Source organism: Chionomys nivalis, chromosome 2 (genome assembly GCF_950005125.1).
Source record: "Chionomys nivalis chromosome 2, mChiNiv1.1, whole genome shotgun sequence".
NCBI classification, from domain to species: domain Eukaryota; kingdom Metazoa; phylum Chordata; class Mammalia; order Rodentia; family Cricetidae; genus Chionomys; species Chionomys nivalis.
In genome coordinates, this window is record NC_080087.1 from 38,120,957 (window position 1) to 38,136,553 (window position 15,597).

Sequence of the window (15,597 nt, forward strand, 5' to 3'; positions counted from 1 at the left end):
TTCAATGTGTATCTTCTGTCTACAGTTATTCTCATCTGAAGCTGTTCGTGTGGTAAAATGTAACGTGAATATAACACATTTTTACAAATTCTGAAAGTCCTTCTAAGAAGTCACTGAAACTTCTGCAGTCTCTAGGAATCCCCAAACACCTATAATGCATTCACAGATGAGTTAGAACATAGTGTCTCACTGCTGTTTTTGTCTCGTTTAGTTTTATTATTTTAACTAAGGTATTTTAGGTCCGGTTCACAGTCCTCAAATTAATCCTTCAGTTTTTTCATAATAAGTTGCAATTTATCAAAATGTCAACAAGGCAAAAGACTTATTTAGAGCATAATGTTATAACCAATGAGTATTATCCTGTCTCAAGCATCTGAACTGGAATTAATCAGAGTCTGCTAACTAGTTAGACCCTGTTCAAATAAGGGGAAATATCTAGACATAACCAATCCAGTTTTTCCTGTACTTTATCTTCAGTTTGTCTACAGATGCTTACTGGTCTCTTTGGAAAGCAGAGCTCTCCGAGTCTTCTCTGGTTCTGAGTGTTATGTGATTCACATAACGTCTTTACAAGGAGCCTTCATGTTAATGTTTGATGGGATTAAAGTGCACTCATTAAACCCAAAATTGCAAGACTGTAACTGTTGCCAGGCTCTACCAGAGACAAATGTTAACACACAACTGAATAGAAATGGTGGTGACTATAAGACCTACTTATGTCAGGACCTTTATTCTGCTGTAGTCTGAATGTGAAAGGACCCTGTAGACTCAAACACTTAAGTCTTGCTTTCCAGAGGACAGGACTATTCTAGAAGCCTGTTGAATTTTCAGGAGCTGGAGCTTTGTTAGAAAAAGTGCATCATTGCACTTAGAGCCCGATGTTTTCATCATCCAGCCCACTTCCTGTTCATTCTCTTTGCCCTGATGCAGCGACCTTATTCTCCGGTTTCATCTATACCATGAAGGACTGTATCTCCTCCAACTGCTGAAACAGTTAAGTCATAGTAAACACTCTCTCCATCAAGTTGCTTCTTATTGGCTATTTGGTCATGGTAACGGGAAAACTAACTAATACTGCTCCTGACAGGGTCTTTTGAATTTGGCAAAACAAAAAGGTCACAATCTGAGCCACTCTGCTTAGTTCACTAGGACTCTACCTTTTAGAAACTTCAATGGGGAAAGCTGCACTTAATAGGTTCTCCTTCCTTTACCAGATCTCTTCAGGAAAAAGCACCTGTGACAACACATCTAACAGCTGATGTATAGTGTTATATTTGAAAATGTTCCTTTAGAATTGCTAGTTTTCAAAGAGATTACTGAAGAACACAATGGTGTGATGTATGCACTTCATGTCATAGATAGTCATATCATTTAGATGCAGAAGTAATTCTGGGGCTTTTATGTGTGCATGAACAATGCCAAAGGACCCTCAACTTAAACAGTGCATGCTACAAAATCACCTATATAATTAGCACTTTCATACTAACATGATCTTAAAAGCTTGAGTTTTACTCTTTCTGGAGGTTTGGGGCATTATGTTTTGGGGTTTTATTCCATCCGCAAGTCAGCCTCTTACTGTATCCCCATTTCATACAGGAAGATCTTTTTGTTTGCTGAGATTTGGAACTTGCATGTTTTGACTTTGCATAAGAGTGGACCTTCTGATCTACAGAAGAGCTCTCTGCACAACGTAATTCCCTTTGTTACCCATATCAAATTGTTAATAAATGCTTTGCACATTATTTCTTTCTGTGACTCATTCATCCTGTCAGAGCTCTGTGTCTCTAGTCCAGGTATGGTAGGAAAGAGAAAACTTTTCTCCAGAGGATTGTGGCAAAAACAACTGGAAAATGCACAGATATCCTAGTACACATTGGAAAAAAATCCCTGCTTTAAGACTTGTACAAAGAGCATATGCCACGGCTGACACCGGATTACCACCACACTCCCCAAGTCCCTGAAGGAAAAATAAGCAATAAAGTGACAGAATTGATACAAAAGATGCATTCTGTTTTAAGCTATTGTAACATTGTCCTCTGCAGCTGGGAGCATTTTAAGTGTGGTTATCTACTAAAGGCTATTTACTAAAATAAGTAGATAAAAACCATAGTTTTTGTTCTTTTCCTACCTATTACATTCTAAGATTGGCAGACCATCCCACTGGTCCCCAAACTGCTGATGGGAGGATAACACATCCCGAACTTCTAACATTGAGAGCTATTTTCATTATGATATTTCCGCTTCTTTTTGTTCTGTTACTTCTTTGTACTGATTGCCTTTTGAAGAGTTACCAGTATAATTTGATGTTTCAAAAATATTAAATGTCTCTTAATTTTATCTAAGTAATCAGAGTCTACTCCATTAAATCTCTCATCGCTTCTGGAAGGCAGCTTTTGTCAATTTATTTTGATATTTTAAGTGTTTAGAGTCCATTAGTGATTTGCTAATTTACATATTTAATGATAGTTTCTACATTGAAGCCAAGGAAATGGTACAATTTCCATGTTTCTAACTTTTATTTTGGAAATAACTATTCCTAGTAAACATTCACTGGTCATTTCTTCATTGTTCTAACTGCATATACTAACTTTTAAATATGAACCAATCATAACCTATAGATTTCTCATTGTAAATATTCTATGTAATAGATAGCTCATTCTTACATGATGTGATATTAAAAGTTTCACTTTCCTTGAGACCAGTGTTTTCAATGTATTCAAACTATTTTTCATTACCATGGCACTCAAGGGGTAATATACTTGGTCATATTATCATCGTAATCTTAACTAAGAACCCTTAAAGCTGCAGATGAACTATATGTATAGATTTACTGTAGGAACATACCTATCTCACATGTAAAATTAATTTTTCCCCTCCTGAACTAACACCCATCTCCTCATGGAGGCATGCTCGCTTTACTCTCATAGTTCCATTGACTACACACAGCAAAAATGCCTAATTAAAAGATATTGTAGTTTATCCTACAAAAGACTCTTAGTGGCTATCCTTTCTTTCTTTACCACTATTTTTGCCACCAAAAAAAAAGCCAAATAAGGAGCAGAAGGAGAGAGAGCATGAGCAAGGAACTCAGGGCCGTGAGGGCTGCACCCACATACTGAGACAATGGGGATGTTCTTTTGGGAACTCACCAAGGCCAGCTGGCCTGGGTCTGAAAAAGCATGGGATAAAACCGGACTCACTGAACATAGCGGACAATGAGGACTGCTGAGAAGTCAAGAACAATGGCAATGGGTTTTTGATCCTACTGCACGTACTGGCTTTGTGGGAGCCTAGGCTGTTTGGATGTTCACCTTACCAGACCTGGAAGGAGGTGGGAGGTCCTTGGACTTCCCACAGGGCAGGGAACCCTGATTGCTCTTAGGGCTGATGAGAGAGGGAGAGTTGATTAGGGGAGGGGGAGGGATATGGGAGGCGGTGGCGGGGAAGAGACAGAAATCTTTAATAAATAAATAAATAAATAAGAGGGAAAAAAAGCTAAATTTGAAAAACCTTTGTAGGTAGCTATTTTTTTCCCTTCAAGTCAGATGCTGTTGAGTTGACATCAATTTTCTTTTCACGATGGCTTCCTCAGTACAGCCTCTCTCTGGAGAAATAGAGTCACAACATCTTTTCCATTTCGAGTCTCATGAAGCTGCCACCTTATAAATTAGGTACAACTTCCACAGCGTGTGTATTACTGTTATCGTTAGTCAACTGGGAATTCCATTGACACAGTTCCTGAGAACATCTACAGTGATATTTAAGTTATTTTTTATTTTAATGATAATTGCTTCAGAAATTTTGTAGTCACGTTAAGTTTTTGAGGCCTATGTAGTCAATTATATGTTTTTCTTCCATAAAAGTCTTTATTAATGCATCTTAGTATTGAAATAAGTTAATGCATAGAAGGATAAATACTTAACAGTGTTTGTTGAGTGCATATTCTTTAGATAATAATTCGTTTAGGGAAAGATGAAAAGAAATGAGAGAGTTTCACTTCTCACAAACTGTTATTCCATGTTGTTTAAAAGAAATACCCATTTACTAGATTAAATGGTCAAAAATGGTTTTTTACCAAGTAACTACTCAAATAAGATCTCAGTGAAAAACAGGGCTTCGTTCTAAATGCACCAAGGATAAGTGGGGCTTTATAAACAGAACACAAGAGGGTGAAGCCAGAGAAAGCTACCAACAGGGAATATTAAAGATAGGAACAATTCTTATTAAAACTCCCCAGCAGCTTGCTTGCAGAAGGCAAGGCAGATTGTTCTAATGGGAAAGATGAGGGACTCACAAGAGTCTGATTTATGAGGGTTCTTATTAGACACTCTTAGACTTGAGGATGAAGCCCAAAGGAAAGGTTTAGACAGAAAGAGAGGTAAGAGGAGCCTATCTAATGTTGGGTAAGTAAAGAATCTTTCTCACTTTTGTGTATATGTTTGCGTATGTTTGTGTGTGTGCGTGTGTGTGAGAGAGAGATTTATGTTACTGTTATGTTTTCTTTATGAAATTTTGATTAGAGATCAAATTATTTGTAACAAGATTCATCGTAGAAATGTTATGACGTTAGTCTTATAAACTAATGGGATAACTATTCCTGAACACAAATAACGAAGATGGCAATTCAGAATGTACAAAACATGAAAATATCACAAAAGAACCAGACAATGAGTGGACTCTTCTCAGTACTTGTGAAAAATCAAAGCAACAATTAACCAAAAATAACCTCACTTGGATCTACAATTCTGTACAGAGGATCTGTTTTCTAGACACACATAATAAGATTTAGATAAGAAATACTCAGTATCATTGCTGTATATATAATTAAGCAGTATTAAATGGGACAAATAATGGACTGCCAAAGTTCATAATGTTTCAATTCTTTTCCTCTCTTCTTTGTTATAATCATTGTGTTACCTTCTTTTTGAGTGACAATGAAGACATTTCATAGGTTTCATCTCATCACCAGAGGTAAGACAGACACAAATAGGATTCAAATACAGAAAATATTTAAAGGGAAATTACAAAATGATTTTCACAGGAGAATGCTTCCTAATAGGAGATTCAAAAAAGCTTTGAAGGAAAAGTGGAGATTAAGGCAAGACTGAAATCATCAGACAAAATAAACAGGAGAGATGAAGTTTCCTAAGCAGCTTAAAAGAACTTAGAAAACTACAGTCACTGAAAGCCTGAGGACTAGGGATTTAATCACATCTAGAAATGGTAGCATATCCTCACAATCAATCCAGACAGGAACGTTGAGGCCTGATGGTCGTGTGGACTACTAAGGTCTTAACAGAAAGTACAATAAATAGAAAACAAAATAAAATGAAGCGAGGACTCTAATTTTTCGTCGTATACTAAGACTTTGGTAAAAACAAAGTCAGGTGTTCCTTCTGGGATCAAGGTCAGGCTAGAGTATCTGTCACATTCTACAATCCAACTCATTTGAAATAAAGAGCACAACACCAAACTACAAAAGGGGCAACTTCTAGTATGTGGTACCAGGATATGTACGATGATCAAGAGGGAGGTAGCTGTTACATTTAGAAGACTTGTCACCGTGATTTGCAAAAGGTAAGACTTTTCCAGATGTACAGAAAAGGCATAGCAATTTGGAAACACTTTGGCTAATTTTCATATTCATAAACATGAGGTTCATATTTATTAATATTATTCTCCATAGAAGTCTAGAAGAGAAAACCTGTGTGAAAAAAGTAGCAGTGTAGTTGATATTTTACAAGTGTTACGAACTTTTTAAACTCTGTTAAATATGAAAATTCCTTTTTATCAGCAGTTATCTATATTTTAAATTAGATATTATTTTAGAGGTTCAGAAGGGGGCATGCTATGTAATATCACTTACCTACCACCTAGTAATCAGACAGGACTGATATTGTACATGTTTACTTTACCTATATGTGTATTACTAGACACAGCAGTCTGTCATTTAATTTCAGCTCTAACTTTGTATTTTTTTCTCTAGTCAACTATCATTTTAAATTTAACAGGTATCATACAGTATATTTAAATTTTTTTTACATGTGTGTTCATCCACAAAAATTTACAATTATTAAATGTTTTCAAATTGAAATGAATGCAAATTTTATGGCAACCCGTTTTTAACTGAAGTTTCTGGAACTTATCTGTCCTTATACAAGTAGATTTATTGTGCTCACTTTGGTTGTTTCTTTTTATTAGATTGAGTGAAGATTTAGTTACTTTTTTTTGTCTCTGAGAAATTGGTTACAGAAGAGCTAATGGGTCCCCAAATCACTGATACTCAGATTTTTGGATAAAATCTTGCTTCAACTTTCTGACCCTTGTGTATCCTTCTGCTCAGCTAAACCATCCCCAGATTAATTCCAAACCTGACTACAATGTACATGACATGTCAGTCATTGTTACCTGAACTTATGGGATTAAACAGAAAAGTGTACATGTGTTCCATATATACAATTGCTTTCCAAACTTTTTTTCTGTTCCCTGTTTTCTTGATGGTATTTGGGATCAAATCTAGGGGTTTTGTGCATGTTAAGCAAGTATTATAGCAGTAGCTATCTAACCCTAGCTGTTCATCCCATGATAAGGTGAACATACAGAGGTTACATGCACAGACAAGGAAAGTGAGGTTACCATAATTCATTTTGGGGATTTTTTTCTGATATTTATTTTTCTTAGTGTCATTATACCAAGTATTTATGTATAAAACATCTTTTATGCACATTTTAAAAATGTATTGTTCAACTCGTTTGTGATAAATGTTTAGTCCTGACATTTCTAGAGCACAGGGGACAGTCATCTTGAGGATGTGAGTGGTACTAATCCATCCTTATAACAATGACAAACATTCATTTCCATTTCCCCAGATTATCTGTGCTGTTTGGTAGTATCAGCTAGCTCCAATTTTGAATTTCATTTTACATTCTTGACTATTTTTGTTATTTTATTTGCTTTTTGAGAATTCTCTCTGTATTTTGATCACATTCATTTCCCCCTTTACCTCCACTCTTCCCTTTCCCTGCCCATCAAATTTTGTGTCATGTTGTTTAAACTCGAGTCCAGTTTGTGCTGTCTACATGCTCTTGGTTGTCTGCCTTCCACCTGACTGTACTACCTAATAGGGGCCACATGCTTAAAGAAAACTGATTCTCTCTATAATGAATACTTGCTTAAAGTCAATTATTTTTTTCACTACATGAATATACATGCTTACATACACACTTTATACTTAAATAAAATTTATCATTTTATTGTAAGTATCCAATAACATTTTTATTCTCATAAAAATTTGGATCTGAAGCCGGGCGGTGGTGGTGCACACCTTTAATCCCAGCACTTGGGAGGCAGAGGCAGGTGGATCTCTGTGAGTTCGAGACCAGCCTGGTCTACAAGAGCTAGTTCCGGGACAGGCTCCAAAACCACAGAGAAACCCTGTCTTGAAAAACCAAAAAAAAAAAAAAAAAAAAAAAAAAAAAAAAAAAACCAAAAAAAAAACCAACAAAAAAAATTTGGATCTGTATTGTGTTGTGGGAACTCCTTCAGCCTATAGCCTTTAAGATACCTGCCTACTTTGTCCATGGTCTCATGTACTATAAGTTCAGATGAAATTCCAGATGCTGCTGGATTTGGTTCCAGTTCTGTACTTGCACAGAGAACTGTGGATTGCTACCCTTACCATGAGTTTATTCCCAATTAAATAAACCTTTGTTTTATTCCATTCTGGGCTATTTTGGAACTCTTTGGTATGCAAAATAATTGTTGCCTAATGTGAGACATGAACCACAACCCTGAGATTAAGTGTCTCATGCTCTACCAATTGAGTTCTCATTTTAAAAATTAATTATATAATTAAGAAATACAGATTAATAGTCATCTATAATAGTCAAGCTGTAGTCTTGTTAGTTAGGTTTTCTAGATGTACAGATATATTTCAGATGGACAGCTATTCGTCAAACCTTTCAAAGACCTATAGAGTACGGCACTTAAAATATTTTAAGAACTTAGATTTTTCTCAATAGAGAGACATATCTACTTCTGGCAGCAGCAATTACTTCAGAGAGGGTGATGGACATTGAAGAAACTCATTATGGAATTTGCTTTCAATGTAACAATGCAATTTGGGCAAGAAATTGCTCTTGCCTGGACTGCTTGAGGGTATGCTGTATGAACTGAACAGACAGGACCCACAGAAAAATCACTGCTGAACTTGCCAAAATAAAGTGAAATAGTCCTTTAGGGTTCTTGCTTCATAAAAAAGATTGCCAGACATTCTGCAGGACACAGAAGAAAGTGACTGACCAACTGCCATTAGAGGCAAAAGAGTCCTTCAAATTTCCTCCTTCATGGAAAGGTCTGCCAGATACTATGGACCTGTAAGCTAAACACTGATGCCCCAACATTATAAAAAAACTTTGGGTGACTGTCTAGAAAGCAAGATGTCTGTGTCAATTCTAGAGTTTTGAAAGTTGCTTACAATATACTTTCTGTTTACTTAGGTAATAGTAAATTCTTGGATCTTTGAAGAGTTGAAGACAGATAGTTATAGTTTTCCTTCATGATGATAAAAGATAAATTAGATATGAAACTTTATACTCACGAAGATAGATGATAGAGTATTTTCCCTAATTTGCCACATGTAAACGGACTAAATATTGTAACTATAACTCTTGCTTAATGACTGCTTTGTTATATATAATTTTACTATGTTAAAGTTAAAACCTTCCTTTTTAATTAGACAGAAAATGGAAGATGATATGGAATGTCCTTCTGTATATGTGTTGCTTTATTGGTAAAGTCAGGCATGAAATCAGAACAGAGATACATATATATTGAGAGAGAGAGAGAGAGAGAAAGAGAGAGAGAGAGAGAGAGAGAGGAAGCAGAGTCAAATACGCCTAAGTCATCAGTCAGTGCTATAATTAATGTAGTTTCTGTGTTATTATTCGGGTGTGGGTGGCTGGGAAATGAACAAGCAGCCTCTGTTTACAATATTATTTTTCAAACAGTTGGCACAACTATTTCAAATCATACATTTTTTTTAAAAAAGGAGATATCTCATTCCTTTCTGCATTAGTGGGTGTTCCTTTCAGTATTTAAATTGCGTGCATAGCTGTTTTAAATACTTAGCTATTTATCATTCTTGTAAATGAGAGGTGATGGGCAATTCATCACAGTGCATTGTCTGTACATTGTTACATAGTTCATTATAAAATACCATGATATAATTATGTTGTGACACATTTTTTATGTAAATAACTCATTCATTTTGTGTGTATACTTTTTTATATTTTTACAGTTGTGCTTACATCTTATGAAATTTGCTTTCTGCAAATGTTTTATCATAGAATTTCTTAAGTGTTAATGCTTTCTATTTAAAATATTTCACTTTTGAACCACTTAGGTTTTAATGATGCTATTTGGTTAATTTTTAAATCTTATTTATGATTTCTTAATTACTGCTTATTGTAGCATTTCAGTGTTGCCTTTAGAGCATTAAGAGTCTTCGTGGTGGCATTTTTTCTCATTAGAATTTACAGTCTCTCTTCTTATGAATTGATATCTAGCCAGCTCCAGGAACTTTCCCTGTGAGCACAGCTAATCACCAGAGCTCTCCTGTCTCTACCTTCTTGGTTCTATCTCCCAAATAAGCCAATGAAGTGAACCTTTCCCTCTCCTTTTTCAATCCTTCCTTAAACATTAGCAGATGTCCAACCTTTCTTCAAAAGTATGTATCTAAAAGTGCATCCTTTCTTTTGCTTGAATTTTGTATTCTACAGACTCAGGAAGTTCCTCTGCCACCTTAAGCTTAGCTCTACCTGTCCTGCACTGGAGTAAGTGACAAACATGAGAGATGCCTGCAGCACTTTGGAAAAAAACAAGAGCTTTCTCAGTGCATATGAGAGGAGAAAAACCGAGGCTGTAGGATTGTCCCATCAGCATTCAGCATGGGATGAAGGTGGGGGTGGGGGCAGAGGCAGGTGGTTCCTGAAGCAAGCCACCACTCAATCACTGTTGTCCAGTGCTGGTCTTAGAGAGAGTTTTCATTATAGATAATACTGGAATGAAAGGCACTAAATCTAGAAAATTTATTATATTCAAGGTAAAAAAGCTTTTACAATGGCTTTCTGTTCACTGTGTGCAGTAAGTGGTCCAATCTCAAGATAAATAGTCTTAAATAGTCTCTAAATGCTTCAATAGTCTCTGAAATAATACATGCCTATTATGTAAACAAATGTATGTAGCTTTATTATTGTTATTGCATATAGTAATATACATAAATCACACAAATAATATACTATGTAACATATTTTATAAATGCTTTTCCTAATATGTATTGATATTAAAAATATTTTATTAAACTATAATATTTATGCATATATACAAAATATACCCACCAACTATTATATATTCCTAGATAAGCATAATAAATTAGTAAAGGAAAGAAAAGGTTATTAAAATCATAATTTAACTGTCTTGCTTATAATTCTCCATAAAAGATATCAAAATTACTTTCATGTTTGTAAAAATATGGCATGCCATTGTTTTAAAAGATTGCTCATGCACTCAGTTAATACAATTATGCACTAATCAGAGTAGCATGGAACAGACTTCTGTAGCTGAAGTAAATCAGTCTCATCTTTTCAGACTTGTACATGCCTCTGTTTCCTATGTGTGTGAATGCTACCAGTGTTAATGGAGGAAGGTCACTGGTTAATTAATAAAGAAACTGATTGGCCTGATAGGTTAGAATATAGGTGGGTGGAGTAAACAGAACAGAATGCTGGGAGGAAGAGGAAGTAAGCCAGATGCCATGCTGCTCCTCTCCAGGGCAGACGCAAAGAAGCAAGCCGCCAGGTCAGACATGCTGAATCTTTCCCAGTAAGACTGGTGCTACACAGATGACTAAATATGGGTTAGGCAAGATGTGAGAATTAGTCATTAGAGGCTAGAGCTAATGGGCCAGGCAGTGTTTAAAAGAATACAGTTTCCGTGTAATTATTTCAGGGTATAAGCTAGCCAGGTGTCCAGGAGCCAGGCAGCGGGAAGCTGCCCACAGCTCCCTTCAACAGAATGGCGCCCACGTGGATAACTGTATCCACAGAAAGCCTGAGAAAGCTTGGGAAAGACTAGAGTAAAGCATTTCAGTTTTCAGCTGTAGCAGGAAAAAAGCTGTGTTGTTTGAAAATGCCGGCTTTCTCGGTTGTCTTGCCAGGGCAAACTCTGACTTTTTCACGCAGGCAGTTCGTGTGGTTTGCAAGCACACGCTGCTGAAGCTTGCTTGTTGGCAGGGACCTTGAAACGCCATAGAATTGTGGCAATAAAATGGCTACAGCCAGTAACTCCGCCATGAGGCTGGAAAGCTAAGGAATGGGCTGGATTCAGCCGTTAAAGCCACGGCTTTAATCCTATCCATATTGCTCAGTAATTTAAAGGCTCATGTGGTCAAAAAGAGAGAGATACAGTAAAGAGAGATTCAAAGACAAAGCAAAGCTCTAAATGGTTTACTGTGTGTTAAAAAATTTATGCTGGCTTGGGAGAGAAAAGAAAAAAGTTAAAGTTTTTAAAATAAAGAAATAAAGAGAGTGGTTGGGTGTGGTAGTACACACTTTTAATTCCAACACTTGGGAGGCAGAGGTAAATTGACCTCTGAGACTTCAAGAGGAAGAGGTAGATTGACCTCTGTGACTTCAAGGTGTGGTAACACATACCTTTAATCCCAATGCCTGGGAGGCAGAGACAGACAGATCTCTGTGAGTTCAAGGTGTGCTAGCATACACCTTTAATCCCAGCACTGGTGAGGCAGAGACAGAGGGATCTCTGAGAGTTCAAGGACAGCCTGGTCTACAAAGTTATTCCAGGACAAAGATATACAGAGAATCTGTCTCAAAAAAAATAAATAAAAGTAAAAATAACAAAATAAAGGTTAAAATAAAATGCACAAAGATGGAAAATACACAGAGAATTTTGATACTGTATGCTATTATGTTCTCTTTGAATTGTTTGAATGCTGAGGAAGGAACAACAGCTGCTAAAAGATATTTGTTTATAAATGCTGCTGAACTAATCCAAGATAGATATTTTGAAAATACCTTGACTTCAAAATTTGGATCTAAGGATATGATACTTTGGAAAAGAGATTCTTCTTTTGTTTTCACAGAGGATGAGACCCTGTGGATTGCTTCTATCCAAAAATGGTATGATGGACCACACCCTCCTGAAGGGTTGCTGTGAACACCTTCAAAAAATTACTTCACTCAACTGCTGACTGAGATGAATCTAGCACACAGGTTATACCATGAAAGACCTGAATAACAGCACCTCCATACAGCAGGAAGCAGTTTGGAGAGAAATATCTGTGCCCATATTCCCAAATATTGTTTATAAATATTCTTTTACATTTAAAGGGGGATATGATATAGATATAAATAATTTGCATAGGTATGGATTTGACTTTATTGATATAAATTTAAGGTCAATCTTGTTATATGTATACGTATTTCTGACCTTGACTAAGGTATTGTGATTGTGTAGTTCATGTAAAAATGTAATGTATATAAGTTGTTAATGGATAATCATCTATAATAGTTAAGCTTGTAGTTATGTTAGTTAGATTTTCTAGATGTATATAGATATATTTCACATAGGCATTCTTCATATCTTTCAAAGACTACAGAATATGGCATTTAATGTTTTAATAACTTAGGGCTTTTCATGACAATGAGACATATCTGCTCCTGGCAGCACCAATCTACTTCAAAAGGAAGATGGGCATCGAAGAGGCTCCTTATGGAGTTTGATAGCCATTTGGGCAAGAAACTGCTCTTGCCTGGACTATTGCATAAACTGGACACAGAGAACCCACAGAGAGAGGACTATTGAACTTGCCTAGAGGTGAGATGATCTTTTGGGGTTTCTGATTCATGAAAGAGTCTGTGAGACATTCTGCAGGACACAGCAGATAGTGACTGAACTGCCTTTGAAACTTCCTGCTTCATGGGAATGTCTGCTGGAAACTATGGGCCTGTAGGCCAACGATGGATGCCCCAATGGTACAGAGGAACTTTGGGTGACTGTACAGGCAGCAAGATGTCTCTGTCATTTCTAGAGTTTGGAAATTGCTTATTTCTTGTTTACTTAGGTAATATTATATCCTTCTGGAGTCTTTGATGGAGTTGAAGAATGGTTAGTTATAGTTTTCCTTTGTTATGGTAAAAGATAAAATAGATATAAATATTGTAACTGTAATTCTTACTTGGTAACTTTTGTTATATGTAATTTTGCTATGTCAAAGTTAAAGCCTTCCTTTTTTTTTGTTTAAACAGAAAAAGGGGAAATGATGGAGGAAGGTCATTGGTTAATTAATAAAGAAACTGATTGGCCTGATACGTTAGAACATAGGTGGGTGGAGTAAACAGAACAGAATGCTGGGAGGAAGAGGAAGTGAGCCAGACGCCATGCCACTCCTCACCAGGGCAGACGCGATGAAGCAAGCCACCAGGTCAGACATGCTGAATCTTTCCCTGTAAGACTGGTGCTACACAGATTACTAAATATGGGTTAGGCAAGATGTGAGAATTAGCCATTAAGAGGCTAGAGCTAATGGGCCAGGCAGTGTTTAAAAGAATACAATTTCCGTGTAATTATTTCGGGGTATAAGCTAGCCAGGTGGCCAGGAGCCGGGCAGTGGGAAGCTGCCCGCAGCTCCCTTCAACACAGTGTAGTATGTCCTTTAGTGTTAACATGACAAGCTATTGGTTGACTAGGTACAAAAATAAAATGGCCTTTCTGAGAGTAACCATGGGAGAACACATCAAATGTTTAATCAACTCAACGATGCCTTTTTACTCTTTGGTAATTAGATGGAAGAATTCAAATATGGTGAGAATTGTAAGACCTATCTCCACTCAGACTTCAGGGAATTATTTTTTTTTAAATCTTTGACAGAATTCTTTTCAGAAGTAGCTGCAAAAGTATATACATACAAATTTGAAACAACTACCTTTTCAAGTGCTACACACATTTTTGTGCAATGGGAGAAAAATCATTTGTTATAAAGTGACATAGACCACTAAGGGGGACTATGTATTTGGAGAATTTACATAAATGCAGGGGTGGCAGTGAACCTGGTTAGCATTTAATGACACTTTCAGGAGTGTTATGCACTTAAAAGATGCACAGGAGAAGCTGTACGTGCCTAATGGCAGCGGGCATAACAGAGAAGTCAAGAAATGCTGTCCTCTTTCTCGACAGTGAGACACTAGATTAAACTACGAACCTTACAGCTACAGGGTCCAACACAAGGGTCCGCATTTGTGCTCCCTAAGCCACTGCAGTTGCAAGGTTGGCAGTCTGGATAGCCAGTGTAGCCCCTCACACATCGATCACAGCTCATGCCTCCAAAGCCAGGCTTGCAGTGACAAGACCCAGGTACTAAACCTGCAAAAGAAGCATTGCATATCAGCACCTTTGAAAGAAACACACAATTCAATTTTTGAGGTTTGAATTATAGTAACTCTTAAGTTGAATTCTGATCACAAAATTAGTATTTTAATTTTTATTATTTAAAAATTTAAAGCAATTCTAAATTTAAATATATTTGGTCCCTATTCTTCCCTTCCCCTAAGTTCCTCCAAATTCTCTTCCCTTCCCTACCCATTTAATTTTAAGTACTTTTTCAACAAACAAACAAGAACCTAATACAACAGTAAAACCTAGGAAACAAAATACAGCAACACCCCCCCCCCAAAAAAAGAGAACACACACACACACCAAACTGTAACCAAATAAAAGTAAACACAAAAATTGTGTAATCCATTATGTTTGTCAGCTACTTCTGTGCATGAGGCTTATACTGCTGTGGTTAATGTCCCCAGTGTCACTCTCTTGGAGAAAACTGATTTTCCCTCTCCTAGCAAGTATATGTGACAGCTTGGGTGTTAGCTTTTACCCTAGTGGCTAGGTTTTCATTCATTCATTAATTGATTTTTATATATAACAAAATAAAATAAAATACATAAGATAAAAGCTATCACATCAAAGTTGGACAAGGCAAATGAACAGAAGGAAAGGAACTCCAGGAGAAGGCACAAGAATCAGAAGTACATATTTACTCACACCCAGGAATTTCATAAAAAAAACTATAAACTGAAAGCCATTATACACACTAAGGATCTGGTGCTGACCCAAACAGGTCCTGAACATTCTCCTCCTGGCTCTGTGAATTCATATTGAGCTCTGCTCATGTTGGTTATACGGCCTTCATTTTCTGATCGTCAGTAAATCTATGACTAAAAGATCTGGAGTCTAAGAAATAACCTCAGAGGGACTGGGGAGATGGCTCAGTCATTAAGAGAACTGTTGCTCTTACAGAGGAACCAGGTTTGGTTCCAAAAACAATATGGTGACTGAAAATCATCTGTATCTCCAGCTCTGGGGATCCAACAAGCTCTTCTGGCTTCTGCCAGTACCAAGCACTTATATAGTGCACATACTTGCATGCAAGCAAAACATCCATACACATAAAATAAATAGATCTAAAAGTATTAAAAAATAAGGCATAAAAGTTGGAGAGATGATTTGGTAAATGGAGCACGC

At 36.6% G+C, this 15,597-nt stretch overlaps 1 protein-coding gene across 2 annotated transcripts in view; it reads right to left on the reverse strand.

Moving 5' to 3' along the window:
• Lama2 (laminin subunit alpha 2) overlaps positions 1 to 15,597 on the reverse strand; it is a 603,732-nt gene that overhangs the window by 327,311 nt on the left and 260,824 nt on the right. For both annotated transcript variants that reach the window (XM_057755686.1, XM_057755676.1), the window contains exon 10: positions 14,279 to 14,439. In XM_057755686.1, the coding sequence (XP_057611669.1) occupies positions 14,279 to 14,439 (161 nt within the window). The remainder of the gene's footprint in view (positions 1 to 14,278; positions 14,440 to 15,597) is intronic.